Source organism: Sarcophilus harrisii, chromosome 3 (genome assembly GCF_902635505.1).
Source record: "Sarcophilus harrisii chromosome 3, mSarHar1.11, whole genome shotgun sequence".
NCBI lineage: Eukaryota > Metazoa > Chordata > Mammalia > Dasyuromorphia > Dasyuridae > Sarcophilus > Sarcophilus harrisii.
Window position 1 is genome coordinate 484100422 of NC_045428.1, and position 22877 is coordinate 484123298.

The following is a 22877-nucleotide window of genomic DNA, read 5'->3' on the forward strand; positions in this document are numbered from 1 at the left end:
TTTAATGGAGGAAATAGCATACCAAAAAATGAGACATTGCAAAATATACAATGTAAATGGAAGAAAATATCACAGAGAAGGTATGTTGCATGTATATTGGTGGGGAGTGGGGGTGGGAGTTGGGAGACTAGGAAAGATCTGCAGAAAGTAGAATTTAAGCTAAGTTTTTAATGAAGCCTTGGAAGCTAGGAGGCAGAGGACATTTTAAGTGTGAGGAATAGCCAGTAAAAAACATGGAGAATCATATGTGAGGAGCAGCAAGCCAGGAGAGCTGGATCACAGATCAGGATGGGCAGAAAAATAATCAGACTAGAAAGGTGGGAAGCATCCAGATCATTAAGTGCCCAACAGAGAGTTTTATATTTCACCCTAGAAGAAGTAGGGAACCATTAGAGTTTATATGGAGGTGGGAAGGAGTGACATTGATGTGCTGCAGCACTTAGGAAGGATGTAGTAATAACTCTGAGGCTACTTGGCTTTGGGAGTGATAGAGATAGAAATGACCTATTTCTTCCCTTAGGCCATCCTGACCCAGTTTACTCTATATGAGCAGGATGCTAAGGCCACAAATGTTGCTGGTTGTCAGGTAACAGCCTGTTGGTCAGTGATAACAGTGTTTCTGAAATTAATGAGCAACAATAATGAGGTGCTTACAGTTAATGCAAGTGCAGAACAAAATTGGGTGCCCACCATTTAACACAGTGATGTTTCAAACCTAAAAACATCTCTCAAAGGTTCTTGAGTCCTGCCCCTTCCTGAGCCCCCAGCTATGTGCAGAGAACTATGGGTACAGCACCTCCTCACAAAGTCAGAACCATACCACTCCTAACATCCATCTCTAAGCTACACTATTAGCATATCAGTTACTTGTTCCTCCTTTTTTGCTAACTTCTTTTGGAATTTAGTCTGCTTTAATTGATGTTACAATTATAATAAACTTTGTTCCTCGACTTGAAGATGAATCCAAGACACTTTGGTCTGGAACCCCAACATTTTTGGGGTCCCCCCGAGCCTGAACAACATTGTCAGACCTGATGTTAAGGTAAATCCCTTTGGCAGCTAGGAGAGGATAGTTTGGAAAGGGGACGAAGAGAGGTCAGTTATAAGGCAATCACAGTAGTTAAGACTGAGATGATGGGGACCTATACCAGCTCAGCAGTTGTGTGAGTGGATAGAAGGGACCTTATATGGGAGATGTTATGAAGGTGAAAAGGATAAGATTTGACAACAGATTGGGCATGTGGGGTGATGAGAGGAGGGAATATTTACATTTGGGAATTGCCTGTGTAGAGATGGTCATTGAACTTCTGAGAGCTGATAAGATCACCAATCAAGAAATTATAGAAGGGAAAGAGCATAGGGCCCACAAGAGAGCCCACCATTAGTGGGTTACCTCAATGAAGATCCTGCAAAGGAGGCTGAGCAGCAGTCAGTGAAGGAGAAGAGTCAGAAAAAAGTCAGGATCAAGGAGGTTTTAGATCAAGGTCTTGACAAGAAGCGTCACTTTAATGTGAGATGGGGGTGAAAGTGTTGGGGCATAGTAGGGGACAGATACTGGGGGAAGATAGTTGAGTGACATGAGAAGAAGATGAAGGAGTTTTTGCTAAATGGCTTCATTTTTTTTTTCCAGTTAAGTATTAGGTGAGGTCTTCACCTGAGGGAGTAGCTTGAAAAAGCATAATGAGAGGTAGGGATTGAGGAAGGATGAAAAGGTTTTACTTAGCCTTTGTTGTGAGAGAATCAATTAGGGAGGTTTGATAGTATTTAGCACTTATTTGGAAATAAGTAGGGAAAACATTATTATCTTCATTTCATGGTTGGAAAAAAACAAAACAAAACCCTGAGAATAGGAGAACGTAAGTGACTTGCTCATGTAATTACTACTATCATAGCATAGATCTAAATTCAAATATCTTTACTCCAGGTCCAGCACTTTCACTATGTCAAAACTACTGCCGTGTCTCATATTATTTATGAGGGGATGTTAGAGTTGGGACAAAGAGCAACTCCAAGGAAAAATGCTACCTATTGATAGACTTCTTTCTAAGTGTGCCAGATTCTTTTTACTGCTTATATAAGAACTTCTTGCAAGAAGAGAAGTCAGGACACCCCTAGAGAATCAAAAAGATTTCAGGAGGATTTTTTTTCTTCCCAGATAAAGATTGAAGGTATGAATAGTTTCTAGCCTTTCCCCTTTTTAATTCCCCTTTAAAAAATTTTAATAATAATAATCTTTAAGTAAGGCTTTCTAAAAAGCTTAACTTTATTTCAATTACATTCTAAGAAGAGTAGCATAAAAAAGCCTAAGAAAATCACATACGGCCCTTTTTGAACTTCAGTCTCCTGAATAAGATTAAGTTCAAAGTGTAAAGCACTTTTCAAACCTTAAAACAAAATCACGATTATTATCATCATTATCAACAACAGCAAACAGAGGAAGGCAGCACAGCGCAATAAATCCAGCATACAGATCTTTGGTTCAAATCTGTCCTCAGTATTTCACTGTGTTTATGACTGTACGTACATAAGTCCCTTATCAAGAGTTTGATGTGATAGAAACAGCTCCAGATTTAGAGTTAGAGACCGTGGGTCCAAATCCCAACTCTGCCACTTATGCTGAGTACAAGTTGGACAAAGTCCCTTCTCTTTGGGCTTAAAATTTCTTCATCTATAAAATGAGAGTCAGGTTAAATGGCTTCTGAAATTTCTTCCAGGTCTAAGTCTAAGATTTTGCAATCCCTGGGCCTTGGCTTTCTCAGCTGGAAGATGAAAGGGTTGGACTATATAACCTCTGATTTCCCTTCCCATTCTAAATCAACGATCCTATTAAAAGAACTTTTGTGTAGGCTGCACTAAATTCAATATACATCTAATTTACCTGGGCTGAGAAAAACGGTGAGAGCAAGCTAAGTGAAATGTAAACAGTATATTTTCTTTTCTGTAGAATCAAGAACTAATATTTGGGTATCGTTTAATGGATTAAGTAAAGGATTAAAAATAAAGATGAAATAATTTCGGGAGGAGCTTGTGAAACAAAGAAGAGGAACTTTGACCTTTTTGCAAACAAGCATATTCCCTAAACGCCCTCAGTGTTGGCTTACAAATATTGGGATATCAAAACCACAGACAACTTGCTGGAGATGACTTCTGTAGCTCTGAAAAAGTGATTAGAAGAGCTCATGGATATAATGAGTCAACAGTCTCTGGAAAGACGATACTTTTAGTCAACTCCTTGAGTTAACAAACAGTTGAAGGAAAGAAGGAAAAGACATTTTTTTGGGCTAATTTAGTTCAGGATGGGGAATAGTTTCTTTGATTTGGGATAATTTATACTTTTTTTTTTCTAACAAGGTAATTTTACAATAAGGCTTCTGCCATATTTTGTTCCTTTATTTCTCAGGAATCTGGCAAGTAATAATGTAGCATATTTTCCTCTACTTCAGCAAGTATAAACCTGACTGTTCCCTTGTTCAGGGTGACTGTTTTCCTGAGTGCTTTGTCAGTTCTTCCTAATGTGCTGGGAGGCAGGGAAGACCTCCTCTACTGGATTTTACAGTTGTAGTTTGAGATTAATGATCAGCATGACTAATAAAAAGCAGGTTTAGTTCAAGTTTGAGTGACCCATAGAGCCAGTGATGCACAAGTCACATTATCCAACGTGGTATAAAAGAACTGAAGAGAGGGAGTACTTTCAGATTCATATTCATTTAAGCCGCGTTCATATAGTTTTAAAATATAAAATGAATATGTGGGACTGGTCATGGATTGTTCATCTGTATCTTAGCACATGAGTTGGTTTGTCTGTTTTTTTTGCTGAGACAATTGGGGTTTAAGTGACTTGTTCAGGGTCACAAAGATAGGAAGTATTAAGTGTCTGAGGCCAGATTTGAACTCAGGTCCTCCTGACTTCAGGGATGGTGCTCTACTCACTCACTGTGCTACCTAGCTGCTCCAGCACGTGAGTTTTAAGGGACTGGAACCATGGCTTCCTTAAGTATGAGTCCAGTGTATTATTAAAATCAACAGATATTTATTAATGATGAGTCAATTCAACAAATATTCATCAAGTACCTACTATGTATAAAATACTGGGCTAAGAGTTAGATCAAATAAACACATATTTAGCTTTTAAAAATGAAATGCATTTAAAACAAGCCAATTTTTAAAAATTATTAAAATTTAAAGTTAAACATATATTGAATTACTTGCCATCTGGGGGGGAGGAGGGTGAAGGGAAGGAGGAGAAAGCTATGCAAGGGTCAATGTTGTCAAATTATCCATGCATATGTTTTGAAAATAAAAAGCTTTACAAAAAATAAATAAAAATAAAAAATTCAAAGTTAAAAATACACATACTTAAATGACTCCATTTGACAGGTTTTTTCTAATTAACAATTTTTTAAATTCATGCATAATTAGCAACCCCTTGAAATCATGGATCTAGTTGAAAAATATATGCTATTTTTATTGAATGAGGTTATATAGAGCTAAATGTCTATGCAGCTTTTATGGAAGATAGCTGTCAGACTATAAAGTTGAAAGTCTTTAGTACAGCCTCATTCATAGCACATGAATTGCAAATGATAAGGGATAATCAAAGAGACTTTTAAAGTTTTCTGGTTCACATTTTCTAAAACAACCTAAAAACATTTGTAGAGATCAATGTGATAAGCTACAAGTTTCCCTCAAACTTCACCTCAGCTTTCCTTAACTTGAACTATCTTATTTTTAATAACAGTAACTAGTGAAAATCAGATAAAATCCAGCCACATGCAAAAAGCCTAACCTGTATCACATATAAAAACATTCTTGTTCTCTCTAAAAGAAACATTTCTTTCAAGCTCTTCTGATCCAGTCTCAAAGTGCCTAAACATGAGAATAATTATAAACCCTTCCAAAATTTTGGTTAGGAAAAAAATATCACTCTTACCTACCAAAAATGATTCCAGCACAGGTGATCAATCAGTAGTCTTGGTAAGGATATCCCAAAACAAAACACCCTACTTTTGTTTTACCTCCCAAATCTGAAAAAAAAAAATCTGAGAACAAAACAGCCCTGAGGTGGGAGCTGCAAGATTTCCAGCCACGGAAGAGGGACTAACTTGAGCAAAGAGAAGGTTTTGCCAGCAGTGCCTGTGAGCCTCATTACCTGACTTTGGCAGTGGCTGTCACTGTGCCTGTCTCCCTAGGCAGCTAGAACTCCTCCAGCACCTTTACTGATTGCAGGCCGACTTGCTCCTAATGGTTTGTCTTCATACGGAACTAAATCACAAGCCAAGCCAACACCTTAAAAGGGTGGGAAGCTTTTTTTTTTTTTTTTTTAAACCAGGAAGAGACGTGACTAAAATATTTAGCAGTCAGCTCAATTGAAAGTAACCCTAGACTTGTTTCTTGTTTTAAAAAAACCCAAAAAATCCCAGAAAAAAATTTGATAGTGTAGTGAATTCAGACAAACAGACTTATTTAGAACTATTAAAGAATAAGCCCTGCTGCTCCTAACACTGGCTCCCCATCCTCCCAACCTTTGAACTTTGTTCTAGGGAAACTTTAGGATGGGGCTTCTTTTTATTTCTACACAAACTAGGCAATCATCCAGCAACCCTAGAAGGGGCTAGCAAGGTTGAATCCCATGACTGAGCCAAGCAAAAGATTTTCTTTGGCTTAGTCTGTGGGATTCAAAGTCACTCCCCAAAGTCCATTTGAGGTTTCTTATTTACTTCCATTCAGTCTTTCAAGGACTTCACCTCTTTCACCCCCAGGTACTTCCTCATTCCATACTAAAAATACCAAGTACCTCTGTACTGCTAGGGAACCAATTGAATTCTTTGAAATGGGAAGAAAGTATAGAATACCTTCCAGACAGTTAGTTCCTGATTTCCTAAATAAATCATGGTCCCAAAAGCTAGTCCCAAAGCAACAAGGTGAGAATTTCATTTCAGAGAAGATTTCTACTTCATAGAACCTCATTTAGGCTATAGGACCAGGTCCTATAGGACCAACTACAGGTATGGACCATAATACATCTTCTATTGTCTCCTAACGCATCTTCTCTTATTGTCTCTTCTTAGATTCCCTAGCTCCCTATAATCATTCAATCAATAAGTCGCTTTAAAAAATGAATGGCTTCTACAGGGCTCAAGTCAAGTACCACTTTTGGTGCTTTTTTCTAATACCTCAATATTAATTCTTTCTTCTCTTCAAATTATCATGAAATTATTTCTCTTCATATGTTGTATCTACCCTCGTCCCCCCATAAAATGAAAGCTTCTTGAGAGCAGGGAATGTTTAATTTTTGTTGTTGTTTGTGAATCCTCCTTGCCTAGCACAATACATTACTTGTAGTAGGGTTCTTAATAAATTTTTGTTGAATTGTAGTATTATTGACCCTCGATCTTATGATAGCTAATATAGTGAATAAAAAACACAATACCTGCTTCTTAGATAGTATTCTGGCTAATGGAATATACATTTGATCTGTGGTTACCTTACCCTTGATGTGATGATGGTTGAGGCTTGATAATTTCCTTTCCTGATTTTCCAAAGGAGAATAGTGAAGCTAGAGATGACCGGAAGCCCAGGCGGCGAGTAGATGAGGGATTGTTTCTATTTGGAAGATTTGGAGATCTTGACATGGGTAAATGCATAGAATCTAGAAGCAAACATCAACAACATTATGATCACTTCCAAACTCAAAATTTTATGAATATCACTCTCTTTATAACAGGCAAAAGTCATTTCCCATCCTGTCTACCTGTGAGCACAACAAAAAAAAGCAGGTAGAGAATAGAACCCATTCATTTCTCATTTGGCTATTTTGCTATTTGTCTTTAGAAAATTTTATTTTAATGGTTCAGTAGGATAGCAATAGGTATTATGTAAAATGCAGATTTAAAAAAATGTGATTTAAAACAAAATCAACTTTTCATATGGACAAGGAAATTCAAGTAACTTCCAAATTATCTGCTTTACTCTATATTCTAATTTATTTCCTCTTCTCAATTCTTAAGTGTAGTTCTGATTTCATCACTGAACTGAAACTGTTTTCTTCATATTTGTCCACAACCTCTTAACTCTCAGATTGGTTCATTTTCCCATATTCTTTGTTAAATTCACTTCTGCATTTGACATTTTCCTTTTAGATTTTCTCACTTCTCTGGATTTTCACGATTACTGTCTGTGGAATCTACTTCTATTATCTAAAGAACTCAAGTCTTCTAATTGGGGGTGTACCTCCTAGGCTCCATCTTGGGCCCTGGCCTCCACCTCCTTATCTAATCTCTTTTGGTGATCTCATCAATTCTTATTGAAGCAGTTAAGTAGTGAAGTGAATGGAGTGTTGGGCTGAAGACCAAAAGACCTGAGTTTAAATCCTACCTTAAATATTTTATGACCCTGGGTATATTTAAATTCTCTTTGTCTCAATTCATTAAGTGTGCCATGGGGATAATAACAGCACCTACTGCTTAGAGTTGTTTTGAAGATTAAATGCAATAGGATTTTTTAAAAATTCTTTTGAATTTTTAACATTTTATTTTCCCCAATTACATGTAACAATTATTTTTACCTTTTTTTTCCTTTTTTCTTTTCTTTTTTTTTTTTTTTTAACGATTTTGAGCTTCAAAAGGTTATACATATGCAATCGCATGAACCATATGAAATAGTATCGTAGCACATAGTAAGTGCTTAGTAAATGCTTCCTTCCTTCCTTCATGGGTTTAATTCATTTTCATACAAATTACTCTTAGATCCATATGTTTAATCCTAGTCTCTTCCCTGAACTTCAGCTAGGTGTCCCCAACCACCTACTGGATGTTAAAAACTAGATATTCTATTAAAATCTCTCAGTGTGTCCAAAACAGAACTAAAGGACATCTATGGAATAGGTTAATATATGGAAATAGTTATATGAAACTATTTTAGAAAAAGATCATTATTATATAGGTTTAATCTTAAAAACAAATCTTTATACTTCATTTACCCATGCAAATGTTGCAAAAATGAAGAATAATTTTTATATTATGAATGTCAGATTATTCCTAAGAAGTTAATATCAGCAATTCACTGGAATTTGTATTGGATTCCAATCAAAAGTACAAAGTCACTGAAGTACCATAAGGAAATTGGTGGTGAACTAGGTTCTCTTGAAGGTGATAGACTCCCATGATATTCTTACTAATAGGCATGTCATAGTAGATAGAGACCTAGTTTGTAGTTAGGATGATCTAGGTTCAAGTCTTATCTATTACCTATGTTAACTATATGATCACAAGCAAATTGCTTAACCACTCTGAGGATCACTTTTATTTACAAAATGGGAGAATTAAACTATCTGGTTTCTAAGTTCCCTTCCAATTCTAGATGATCCTATATGATCCTAGTTGCTCATCTATCAATGGAGGGAATTCCCATACTGGTAAAGAGAGATTCCACTTTGGGAATTCCTTGTAACCAATGAAATCACGGGTCTGAACTACCTTCCTCAGATTCCTTTTCCCTCTTTCCAATAAAACAAAAACCAACTCAATCTCCTCCTCTTGTCCACCCTCCACACAATACACACAGAGCTATGAAATGAGATAACATATATACACATTGTCTCACCATTTTTCGTCTTCCTTAGTCTGTATGTGAGTGGTTGTTTTAACATCTGGTTGACATCGGTGTCATTGCGAAACTTTTTTCTCTGGATTTCTTCAAACCATTCACCAGTCACCCCTTGGAGCCATCTAATATCTCTCTTTGTCTTCTGGAGTTTGCTGAAATGAAATAGAAGTATACATATATTTGTTTAAGCAGTTTACATACAGCCTGGTATCATCTGCCTCTGGAAAGTTATGCTCTGTGCAAAAAGTACATGTCTCTGTGCTGAAGGTTAAGTTTATCAAATATATCCATGATGTCATATTGTCTGTTACAACATCAGCCCCATACAGATTATACTGTTTACCATTCATTGTGTATTGATTTCTAGTGTTTCAGCTATTATCCTAATACATACATCTAAAAGCTGTTGGTTTAACCAACAGTCAAAATGAATATCAAGAAAATTAGGACAAACTTGATTGAGCAATGGGCTAGCACTTGACCTAGTAGTGACATTAAAGGGCAAACTCCCAGAAACTGAAAAATTCTAGTTTGAACTTGTCCCAGAGAAAGTAAACATAATGGTAGCCATGAAAATAGGAGAGGTTATGCAAATATTCAGGGTGAGCTTTATGCCCATGTGAAGTTAAGATTTAGACTAGAATGGACCTTGCACGTGATCTAGTCCCAAATTAATCCCCTTACAGATGAAGGAACTGAGGTCATAAGAGGTTAAGTGATTTATCCAAAGTAACACATTATTACTATTTCTATTATTGTTTTTGTTCAGTCATTTTCAGCTGTTTCTGACTCTTCATGACCCCATATGGGGTTTTCTTGAGTGATTAGTCATTTCCTTCTCTGGCTCATTTTACAGATGAGGAAACTGAGGTAAACAAGGTTAAGTGACTTGCCCAGAGTCACTCAGTTAGTAAGCATTTGAGGTCAAATTTGAACTCAGGAAGATGAGTCTTCTTGACTCCAGGCTTGGCACTCTGACTATTATTATTAGCATAACCAGGATTTGAGCCAAAGCACATACCACCATTGTGCTCATCACCTTCTTTCAGACTCTAATGAACCAGCACAGGATCTAACCCCCCAAATCTCAGAAATCACCAATCTTCCAGCCTAGGGCCCTCAACTGTGCTCGTGGGAAATCCACAGCCTGACAACAGCTCCAGCATATGTTATAATCCATATCTACTAAAGACCCAGCAAGGAAAGTTATTGCCATGCAAGCCCTTGCTACTGCCAAATGGTTCAAAATAAGAAAAGTATATGATTAGATTGGCAGAAATTACATTAACAAAGGAATTCCCATCTGCTTTGCCTCTGCAACACTAAGGACCATGGGACCCTTCCATAGTTTGGACCTGCATTCACATGTTAGACTTAAATATTGTTTTTTCCAATGACTAGGTCCTCTGAAAATAACATATGGTCTGACATTTTGAGGAGACTTAAACATTTAGTTAAGTATTAGTTAAATACTTATGACATATGTAGTTTAATCCAGTGATTTCCTTCCTGACAAGAGGAATCTGAGGTAGCCTGAATGTATAACATGGAGGATAAGTCTTTGAATGATCACAAGGCAAGGGGGCACAAAGGAGTGTAGAGGGAGCATGAAAAACAATTGCATCTACTGTGAATCTAGTGCTGCAAGTACTCATTATAAAACAAACACGCTGGATTGGTGTCATGTGGTTGTTTGGGGGAAGCCTGTCTGATGATTCAGTCACTTAGCCTTATTTTTAATTGTCTTATGTTCTCACAAAGTGGGGTGGGGATGGGAATGATATATCAGAGATGAGTGGCACGGGCTGACAGTGGATATGTAAGATTTCCGCTTCTAGCCATGATACTGAACCAATCAAATCACAACATAAAGTCATTGGGCAAAGAACCAGAGCTCATCCAGTCTAGGCTTGCCAATCCTGTATGGCAGTTAAAAAAAAATTAGGTTGCAAATAGTCTATTTTGCCTATGAAACATGCTTGTCCCTGCCCATATTTACCAGGCTTCTCTGCAGCTGACATTTTTCTTACTCCTCAAATATTTTTCATAATAATCAATCACAAGCATTTATTAAATGCTTGCTATACCAAGAACTGCCATGAGCAACTAAAGTACAAAGAAAAACAAAATTTTCCTATCCTCAAGAAATTTTCATTCTAATGAAAAGATAAAATGTGTGTATTTATGTACATCTTCATGTGTGTACATTTGTATATACATTTGCATCTACATCTATATTTTATATTAGATGTACACGCATGTATATGTGTGCATATGTATATGTTCACATATTTCTGCATGTTGAGAGAGAAACAAAAACAGAGTATATCCAAGGTAATTTTAGAGAAAGGTCTCAGACAGAAGTGCAGGAGATAGAGAAGAAGTTATGGGCTTCTAAGAAACAGCTGAGGAGGTAGAGCATTTCAAACATGGAAGATAGCCAGTGAAAAGTATGGAGGTAGAAGATGAATGAAGTGTTTTTTTTTGTGTTGAATAGCTAGTAGACTAGTATGTCTGGACTATAGCATGTATAGAGAGGAGAATACTTAATAAGTAATGCATAATAGGAAGGAGTCAGTCTGTAAATACCAGAGTTTTAAATATCAAACTGAGGAATTTATATTTGATACTAGAGACAATAATAGATATTAAACTAAAAGATTAGAAGCTTCAGCCTTTAACCAAAAGAGGTGATTCCCAAGTTACCAATGTAACAATATTCAACTAATAATAGATGAAATTTTCATGACACTTTAAAATATGCAAAGTATTTTACATATTTTGTTTCTCTTCAACCTTATAACAATCTTGTAAATCCTGTGAAAATATGTGTTATTATTTTGCAGATGAAGAAATAATTGCAGAAGGGTTTAAGAGATTTGCCCAAGATCACACAGTGTCAAGTAGGATTCAAGTTTTCACACTGCCTCAAAACATGGGAGAGTTACACCATCCCCTCTGTCCTCTCCCATTGCTCTCTTGCTGCTCTGCCCTTGCTTATTCTGGAGGACAGTAACATTGGTAACTGTCTTACACAAGTTCTCTTCCCTATCATCTTTCTTCTTGTCTCTGCTTCCAGGGGATTTGGGGATAAAGCATCATGGAAGCTACTTTTCTCTTTAAAAAACAAAATAATACATTATCTTCCTTTCACTCCCAGATACATCTCATTTAACCCCTTCTTTATTTCTTCTAACTCTTGTTCATCTCTTTTTTAAAAAAATCTTTCCTTCCCTTTTCATCTCTCTCTCATGTGTACTTATTCTGTCTCCAGAATCTCCAGAAAAATAACCTGGTTAAGTAAAAGAATTTCTTAAAGTAAGAAAACACTTGTTAGAGAAATACCATTTTCAGAAACAGGAGAATTCTCAAATAAAATTAGATAGTAATCAGCTTCTAAAGCCCTTGAACTTTCTTTTAAATATGCACAAAAGCCTTCTCTTTCCATCCACATCCTCCTCTTTCTAAATATGCTTTTCTTTGTGAATTAGTATTTTACAATTTTTTATATAAAAACTCTTATTCCATTACATTATTTTAATGTTTTGCTTAATTTCTTGCATGCCATTAGTATTGTTTTCTAATATTTTTCATTACATACATTCAGCATTTCTTTCACATTGTGGGTTATATGAATGAATGCAAAAACACTATGTCAAGCATGATGCAAAAGCAAAAGCCAAAAAAATGGCATCTGTCAACAATGAGATGATGTATGTCAGTTCCAATGATCTTGTGATGAAGAGAGCCATATACACTCAGAGAGAGGACTGTGGGAACTGAATGTGGATCACAACATAACATTCTCACTCTTTTAGTTGTTGTTTGCTTGCATTTTGGTTTTTTACTTATTTTCTTTCCTTTTTGATCTGATTTTTCTTGTGCAGCAAGAAATTGTAAAATATGTTTACACATATTGGATTTAACATATATTTTAACATGTATAACATATATTGAGTTGCTTGCCATCTAGGGGAGGGATGGGGGGAAGGAGGGGAAAAATCTGAAACATAAGGCTATGCAAGGGTCAGTGTTGAAAAATTATCCCAGCAGATGTTTTGAAAATAAAAAGATTAAAAAAATTTTTTTTTAAAAAGACTGGGACCTGGGCTCAGGTGCTTATATTCCAATAGAGGGAGGCAATACCTACTGGGTTCATAAGAGAATTTCCACTTATAGCTGTAGAAATGTATTTAAAATTTAAACACCAACATTTGGAACACAGCCTCTTTGTGAATTGGGCTATTTAATACATTTTTTATTTATTTTATTTAATTACTTAATAAATATTTATGTGATGACAGTTGTAGAATACCATTTTATGCCATACTTTAGCATCAATACTGTAAAGAAATCATTTAACTAAAATTAACTTAGCAACACACTTCTATCATCATAAAGAATGATCATAAAGGATGATAAAAGAGAGTTTTAAGTTAACATTTCAAAAAAGTTCTCTATATTCATTAAAAAAAAAACTAATAATAATGTGTGTATGTTTGGGAAGAGGTGGTATTCCAAGCTTGTGATTACACTGGTGTAGTAAACTCCAATTTGGAAACCTCTTCCATAGATGCGGAACAGCAACTCTTTGCCTGAGGCAGTGACAAATTGATTTGTGCATTGTAACAGTTAGTGCATTGTAGCACAAAAAGTAACAGAAGTAAAATTTAAACCCAATTCTTTCTGATGCCAAGTTAGGCTCTAGCCATTATATCACAATGTTGCTTTTAAGTACTCTGATTCAAGCCAGTTTTTAGATCAAGTGATTACATCTGTTATCTCCCTGGCATTTATTAGAAAGTTACTGTTTAACTTTGAGATAGGCCTATCAAGAGAATTTCCAGGAAAGGGATATAATAAGGAAAGAAGATAGCTCAAGAGAAACAAATTCAAATTAATTCACCCATTCAATTTAATTTCAGACTTGGACACACTTAAAACAAAACAAAGCAAAAACTACAAACTCATTGTTGAAAGGAATTCTTAATGTTGAAATTCCCATTATCAATGAAAATTAGCCCTCGATCTATAACTTACAGTCTTTAAAAGTTGTGTGGAGACACTGAAAAGTTGAGTCCTCTAGCCAACTCAAATTCAACACAGCCAAAGCAGCACTTACCTTTCTTCAAAAACAGCCTTCTTTCAGATTTTCCTGTTCTTAGCTCTCACTATCCTTCCAAGCACTAGATAGTCATTCTCTGTACTATTCTTGATTCCTCGCTCTTATTTATTCTACCTATACAATTAGTTGCCAACTCTACCTCTGCAACATCTCTCATATATACATATCTATGTGTGTGTATGTATAAATATGGGTCAAGTATATACATGTTCCTTCCTCTCTACTCGTGTATCTGTGTGTGTATACTTACATATGGATATTATCTTTGTTGTTAGAATGTAAATTATTTGAGTGTTGGTATGTCTAGCTTTTTATTCCCAGCACTTGGTGTAACCTATCAAAAAGTTCTAGGAAACAGAACTGAGGTTTGATCAATATACAGCAGGACTTCTTAAACTCGAGACCCCTTTCACCCAATAAGTTTTTACTCGACCCTGTCCCAAATCTGAGCTGAGCTATTTCTGGCAATGTTTGTGCATGCTCAGTACAAAGTGTACACGCTGTGTGTTCAGAATCAAGGCTGCAATGAAATCTCGTGATGCAACACAGGCAAGTGCTGCTAGAAACACCCCTGATCCATTACTCATTGATTTTGAATTAATTTTTGGTTATTGCATTCAGAAAGCTTTTATTGTTGCCAAATTTTTCACCCCCATCCACCCCCACATTCAGTTATATGACTCTGCAATTTAAGAAGCTTTTGTAGAGAACTCCCTGGAGAAGAAACTCCTTTTGGTAAAGCAGTCTTGACCTTGAAAATGTCTAGCTTTAGTCAGTTTAGACAGTAATTCTAGTTACCTTAAAGTTCAATGATTATCATTTCTCATTGCAATAATAGCCTCCCACACAAGCCACATATACCAGTGGTGATATTTGAACCCAGAACCTCCTAGCTTCCAGGACAGCTGTTTATTATGCCATGCTACCTTGATAAATGCAAATGTATTGATTGATTAAAGTGATTTGTCCAGGATTACATGACCTATATGTGTTAGAAGTGAGATGTAAAACTAAGTCCCATTCTCTCTGATCTGGCATAGTAAATTCTTAATATAAATGTTGATTCAGTGAGCCTTTATTACATACTTACTCTAAACTAGGCAGGATTATATAGTAGATGGAGAACTATACCGGGATAGACTGCATCTTTCATGAAAAAGAATTTCATTCAGGAGATTCTGTGGACAGGATACAGTGAAGGCAAGTTGTTTTGAAGAGATGAGTTTCTCTCTGAAAATGAGGGATATATAATTGTAGCCCAAAAAGGACTTTGCTTTCTCTAATATGGTAGCAAAAGGAAATAGTTTTGGCCATTACTTAAGATAGAAAATAGTTCACACTCCAAACTTCCTTTGGACTTAAAAAAATACATAGTTTGTACACTTTAAACAGCTGACTGGGCTTGTTGGCTTAAAAGAATGCATTTAAAAAATCAGTCATTTCTCCCCTCCCCTCCCCAGTCTAAAACTACCTTAAAACATCATAGTAGTTAAATCATTTACTCCAAGTAGAATGAGAACCATGAATATAAAATAGGAGTGCAGTGATGTATGCTATGTCTCAATTAGGGTGTAAAATGTGGTAACTGTTGACTTAGCTCACACAATAAGATAAGAGTTAGGTGGCACAGTGGGATAGAGTGTCAGACCTGGAATTAGGAATTCTCATCTTCCTGAGTTAAAATCTGGCTTCAGAAATTACTACCTGTGTGACCTGAGTGAATCACTTAATTGTGTTTGACTCAATTTCCTCATCTGTAAAATGGACTGGGCAAGGAAATGGCAAATCATTCCAGTATCTTTGCCAAGAAAACTCCAAAAGCAGTTATGAAGAGTTAGATACAACTGACAATGATTGAATCATAACAGGTAAAGGAGAGAGAAATTAACCAAACCCCATAATAAGGTCATGTTGCCTTATCTAACAGAATTTTACTGACTGAAGTATAGATTATACAAAAAGCTAAGCTAGCTCTTGAGACCCAGCAGTTCAAGGACAAGCCTGTTTACCATTACTATATTGCCTATTGCATGTGCAAAAATGTTATTCTTGTCGAGCCAACTGCATTGTTGGAATGCTGTTTCACTCCATGCCTTTTTTTCTGGGACCAGTTAACAATGTTAGGCAAAATAGCCTGAACTGAATTTCACTCTGATACTGCTTTGGGTCAGGAAACTTTTCATTTAAGTATGCTGGATGGTCACATTCAGCCAAGGTCATTTATAATTAAAAAAAACTACATTTGTTCTGTACTTTTTACTCAACTGCTATTTAATACAAATAATATGAAACCATTTACATCATCTTTGGGAGACTTTGCAATCTATTATGATAATGACTCACATTTATATCATATTACTCTCTGAATTGCCTTTGGAACATTACATGGTCTTTTTAATGATTTCAATTTTCTTCTGCCTGAAACAAAGGCATTAATTTAAATACCAAAGTTCTTCTTGTGATATCATATTCCACAAAGCAAAGTTGGGCCTAATCTAAAGGGCAACAGAGAAGAGTAAAGGGGGGCAAGACTAGATCGATATAATTATAAATGAGTAATTGTATATTAGGAATAGTCAAAGGATATTATCAGAGAAATATATATAACCAGAAAAAAAGATGGGTTGATACATAGCAAGAACCCTGCACATTCTGGGAGACCTTATAGCTACATCAGTTGGACCAGAGGCTACCAGGAAGTCTCCTCAAGGGAAGTGTATCTTGAGCTCTAGCACCCTAGGCAGGGGTCCTCAAACTATGCCCTCGAGACAGACGCAGCATCTGAGACTGTTTATCCCCTTCACCCAGGGCTATGAAGTTACTTTATTTAAAGACCCACAAAATAAAGTTTTTGTTTTTACTATAGTCTGGCCCTCCAGCAGTTTGAGGGACAGTGAACTGGCCCCCTATTTAAAAAGTTTGAGGACCCCTGTACAACATTTTCATCTTTCAAAGAAAAACTAGTCTAACCCATGTGGTGGAGTGAGGGAGAATCCTCATAGATAGTGCTCCTGTCATAAGTTGCCATATATATATATATAGCATTTAAGGTGTCCAAAGTTGATCCTCACAACAAGCTTGTGATATAGGCAATATAAGTATTATTATTCTGTTTCACTGATAGATAGGTATACTGAGGTTGTGTCTTATCCCTGGTTTTACAGTTAATAAATATTGAAGCAAACTCAGGATATTTGACTCCAAGTTCTCTCCATTAGATCACATTGACTCTATTCATATTTACTTGCATCTGCTGTGTCAAGGTGACATACATTTTTAATTCATAAAGGTATTTCTATTTTAATTATGCAAAATGAATAGTAAAATTAGCTCTTAGGTTCATTTAAAATTTCATTGTTTTGTTTTGTTTTTACATTACCTATATTTCTTAATATATCTCTACTGCATTCCCTTCTAAGAGAGAATAAAGAAGGGAAAATATAGTTAAACAAAACTAACCGGCATATCCCAGATGATCCCAAAGACTGTGAGCTGTTCATGCAATCAGCATTCTGGCCTAACTCGACATTTTTGTACATGTGAGTCCTTTCCCTTTTTTAAAGCTCTCTTTGGGGATACAGGTCAGAATTGGAAATTGAGGGGATGCTCATTAATTGAGGAATGACTTAACAAATTATTGTAAAATATAAATACTATAGGTGCATTTCAGAAAAACCTGGAAAGATTTTTATATGAACAGATGCTGAGTAAAGTGAGCAGAGGAAAGAGAACATTGTACACATTAATATTAAGATTGTACAATGATCAACTTTGATAGACATTGTTCTTCTGAACATTACAATTATCTAAGACAATTCCAAAAGACTCATTATGGAAAACACGAGTGACATTCAGAGAAAGAACTATAGAGTCTGAATGTAGATTGAATGATACTATTTTCACTTTTCTTTTGTTCTTACTTATAATTTTTCCCTTTTGTTCTGATTCTTCTTTCACAACACAATTAATGTGGAAATATATTTAATTTGATTATATATGTGTAATCTAAAAAAAAAAGCAACTAATATATCAAAAAACTCCTCAGATATTATATGTAGTGTTCTACACTCATTACTCCCTCCCTCAGACACATACCTTTACAAAAAAAAAAAAAAAAAAAAAAAAAAGGAAGGAGTTCCCTTTTCATAACTCTTCTTTTTAGTTCAAGTTTGGTCATATAATTTTATAGTGTTCAGTTTTCATTGTTTTGCTGCTATTCTTTCCACTTACATTGCTGGAGTCCTTGAGCATATCATTTTCCTGGTTCTACTTATTTTACTTAGAATCAGTTCATCTAACTGTCCATGCTTCTCTGTATTTATTGTTTCTTAGATCATAGTTATATACCATTACATTCAAGTATGATCATTTGCTTAGCCATTTCGATCCCATGGACATCTACTTTGTTTCCAATTCTTTTATTTTGCAAAATAGTTCAGGTGCATTTTTTAGGATAAATACTAGCACAATAAAGTCCATCTTTACATCAAAGGAGCAGAAAGAAGTCAACCAAAATTGACATCAGATTTTACTTGTCAGGCTAAACAAGCTATTTTAAATATTTGTCCCTCCCACTCTCCCCAGAAGACTTAATTAAATATGACTACTGCTATCCATAAAGGAAAGAAAATGCTGATACTAATCAAACTAATCAATCCTTAGTTGTTTTTTGATAAATTGCCGCTGTGACAACAGCTATGTCTAGCTAGGTGGCAGACATCTGACCTAATCTGCATTATCATTTTGTAAAGCTTTGGTTAAATTTAGAGTATAAACAGTAATAACCCTTTGTAGTCAGTATTAATTATTTTTCAAAAGTTACTCAAAACAATTAGTTTTTTTGGTCATAACTGAATGTCATAAAACTTAATTTCTCTTGGATCAGAAATGATTTCTCTCTACTCTGAACTAAGCTACTCAGTTCTCTTACTGCACTTGCATGTTCTACCTTGAATATGATAATGTTATGAGCTGAAAGCAATCTTAGAAATCATATTCTATTTTTCTAATTTTACAGTTGAGAGGAAAGTGACTTACTCAAGATTTTGATAATTATTTTTTCAATGTAAGTCATCTCAAATTCTAGATATCCAGTTTAGTGCTCTTTCTTCTACACCATGTTCTTCCTATCATCCTGTTGCCTATCGGTCAACTTTGGCTGATTATAGAAATGATATCCCCAAACTTCCATTTCCACCAACATTCTTGGAAATGTCTTTGCTTATGGCATTAAAAGCATACCACTGAAGTGTAATTATGATTGAGGAAAGTATTTTTTTTTTCTCATTAGGCATCTGTAAAAATTCTCATTTCAAGCAAACATAAGTTTAGAATTACAGCTACTATTCTCAGTGCTTAATGAAGAAATGCTAAATATTTTCTCTCACTTGTCTCCATTTTACTAGTTATTTGTATCCAGTGCCACAATTATTCTTACTGCCATTTTGTTTTTGCTTTTTAATCTTTTCCTTGAGATTCTTCTAAATTTCTCTTTAATCTGCTGCTTCCTAGATGATCTTTTTTCCCTCTTTCATTAAACTTCCTATTAGTTCTTGATCTTATCTCCCTGTGCCCTTTCATGATCTTAAAACCAGTGCTTTATTTCTCCATTCAAATGTCACAATTTCTATTATTCCTATCCCTACACTTAACACCAAGCTTTACTTCTTGCCAATTTCATTTCTTTCTAGCTATGTAGGTTCAGTTTTCACTGCCTATGCAAATAAATTATTCAGTAATGCTGAACCTTTTAAAAATGGACCCTTAATTTAAATTATATAATAGTAAAGCAACATTAAAGTCTCCTTACTCACTTTCTCCCTCCCCTTCCACATCAAGCACCTATTTTCTTTCTCCTGTCCACAACCAGTATACATAGCAAATTACAAATGGCATGCTTTGAGTGGGAATTTTTTTCCTGATCTGTGATTTTATTAGTGTAAAACACTTCTACTGAAGAACCTTTTCTCAGCAGCTTAAAGAATATGTGTGTTGTCTGAGGGCACCAAGAAATTAGTTAAGTGACTTGTCCTGGTTCACATAACTAATATGTGTGAAAACCCAGTCTTTCTATTTCCAATGCCAGGGCTATCCACTATCTATTCCATGTTTCTTCTGGAGGGAATTAAATTCCTGAAATACATCATGTAATGTCATGAGGAAGACTGAATTCCTAAGTTAAATCAAGGACTTCTCATAAGCAGAAAATGACACCTAAAAACTAAATGGATGGCCCTCCTTAGTTTTCCTGTTTCATTCAGAGATGTCACTTCTAATCGCTAATCTTGTATTCACTCTCATTCACTAGGGAAAAGAGATTCTCTAGTTAGGAATGCCCCTCCCTAGGATGGAGTATAAATGGAGAAGAATGATTCTTTTCCTTCATCGACTTCTGCAATTGAGAACTCAGTATCTCACTGTGCCAAGTTGCTCTGAAAAGATTGTTACTAAAGAAGAGCCACTGCTGACGTCATCAGAAGTCTTTTTTCCTGAATTAGACCATATTCAAAACATTTGGTGTGGCAGGGATTAATGGAAATTAGCAGCACATTGAAAATGTGTCCTTAAAACAAATAATGAAAACTATACCACAAAGTGGGGCAAGAAGCTAGTTGGCTTCAGAGAAATGTTTGTAGGAGGTTGTGAAGTATCCTGAAAAAATTAAAAGAAAAAAAATCAATTCAAATGAATTGAGATAATGTATTTATTTAAATTGTTTGGGATCTTGAGACCTGGATCTCCTAGAGTAAGGTTTAATATGTGCAGCTTTAAAAATCTGCTCCCACTCAGTGTTCTACAATAAGAAAAAAGGCTATCTCCTAAAGGGAATAAAGTTGAGGGGAATCTTGTTCTGGGTGGGTTCTACAAGATAATTCCTGAAATCTCTGAAATTCTGAGATTTATCATTTTTTAATAAGGATCATGAGATTTTAAGATCATGTCATCCCCTAAGATTTGATTGAAGGAAAAAGGGATGTTCAACTAGAGAAAGAGAGGACTTAGGTGGTGATACTTGTCTACAGCTGAAGGGAATTAGACTTGTTTTGCCTGGCTTCAGAGAGGAGAAACTAGAAGCATGGCTGGAAGAGGCACTTTTAGGCTCATCCTGAGGGAACACTTTCTGACAATTAAGTCCATCCCCACTTTGGGGACTTTAAGTAAAAGTTGGATCTTGGGGCAGCTAGGTGTTCAGTGGATAGAGCACTAGCCCTGATGTCAGGGGGACCCTAGTTCAAATGTAGTCTCAGATACTTAACACTTCCTAGCTGTGTGACCCTGGGCTAGTCACTTAACTCCAATTGCCTCAGCAAAAACAAAACAAAACAAAACAAAAAAACTGGATCTCCAAGCAACATATCACTTACCATAATTTATAGCTAAATATGGAATAAAAGGTTATTTTTGTCCAACTTCCCATTTTAAAGTTAAAGTCCTAGTAAGAAAAATAAATTGCCCAAGATCACACTGGTAATAAATGTCAGATATATTAGAGGTTTACATAAGCTTAACATTGTTTTCTGTTTTATTTCCAACTCTTGTATTCATGATGCCCACTGGCCTTTGGAATCACAATAACACACTGGGCTTACATCTTGAGTGAACAATTGTGTTTTGGGACACACAGTAACCTTTTCTGTTGTAACAATTAGCTTGAAACAATATAGAAATAAGGCATTTTCGTTTACTCATTCAACAAATATTTATTAAGTGCTTATTAACTGGGAAGGGCAATGCTAGGTATTGGGGACAAAAGGGAAAAGAAAAACATTCCTTGCCTCCAAGGAGCTAATATTTTACTGGTGGGTGGGTGGGATAATTAAATATTATGTAAATTAAGGAAGGGGAAAAGTACTGACAACTATCCAGATCAGAAAATGCTTTTTATTGCAAATTTATGGGCTCTAGGAAAAGTCTGCAAATCATCTGTCCTTCCCTGACAGAAGGCTGTGAGTCTTCACTATAGCAAATGCAACTTAATTCATCACAAAATCAATACCTATAGATCTGAGAGAATAGAATTTTCTGGCATTAGAAATAAGGGCATTTTAATTTGGAAAAGTAACATTTAAAAGTGTTCTTCACTGTGCAAAATTCAGTAGCTGTGTACTTCCTCCTTGCCCCAGGCAGCGTTAGCTATTCTAATTACTCTGTCAATTCTGCCACCCCATTTTTGGTTCTATTCAGAAACCTTTTTTCTTAAACTTGCAATATGAATTGCTTCTGCCCGATGCATTATTTAGCATTTTTTCTCTGTTCCTTGCTTGAAACCTAGAGCTTGCTTCCTATTTTTCTTTCCTCTCTTTGAGTTCACATATACTTCTTTCACTGACAATTATAAACCACAAATATATGAAGCATAGTGGAGCCAGGAGTGCTGGAGAATATACTTCCCAGTCTGATCCCTTCTAATGCCAGTATTCAGTGACTTCAGATAGGAAATGAGATCCAGATGTCTCAACATGAATTTCACTTCATCTTCACCAAACATTTCAGAATCAATCACATTCTCATCACTAGGGATAATAGGTAGTCTCCGAATCTCAAACTTGCTTATGATCCTATATGGCTTCTTTTCAAAGAAAATCTCTCTCCTGAGACCTAACCAAATTCCCCTTTCAACAAGTCATATGAAACTGGGCAACAAGCCATTGAAGCAAACAGATCTATTTTATGCATCACTTGCTTTTATTAAGACAAATGCTTAGCATATTTTTCATCTTTAAGGTGCTGATTAATACTCCTCATAAGTGATCTTTCAAGGAAAGTCTATGTTCTTTTATTTTTTACAAGTTAGTGGCCCAAGTTAAAAAGCCAAAGTATGGTCAGTAATTTGAAAAAAAAAACAAACAAACAAACCACTCTTTTGAGAATGACTTCAAAGATGAGATCCAGAAAGCTCAGGTACAATAGGTTACCTCTGCTTTAAGAACTCCCTACCCCCTTATCCAGGTTGGAAGCTTCTGGGATATTGTTCTCAGTTTGACCTTGCCAGCATCCCCTGGTTAGGATATCAAAAGTGGGAAAGCAATGAGCTACACCAGAATAAGACAACTGAACCTCCTGGCCTTTGGGACTGAATTGCTGCATTGCTTTATGTAAGACAAGACCCAACATCAGTCCATATGTCAGATAAAGAATAAATACAATA

At 35.7% G+C, this 22877-nt stretch overlaps 1 protein-coding gene across 4 annotated transcripts in view; it reads right to left on the bottom strand.

Moving 5' to 3' along the window:
- Positions 1-22877, bottom strand: part of EXPH5 (exophilin 5) — a 98572-nt gene that overhangs the window by 35017 nt on the left and 40678 nt on the right. Inside the window, exons 2-3 of one of the 4 annotated variants that reach the window (XM_003764258.4) lie at positions 8602-8756; positions 6490-6649 (exon numbers count right to left, since the gene is read on the bottom strand). In XM_003764258.4, coding sequence (XP_003764306.2) covers positions 6490-6649; positions 8602-8756 — 315 coding nt within the window. The other 3 variants (XM_023499471.2, XM_023499470.2, XM_023499469.2) reach the window with 3 other exon arrangements.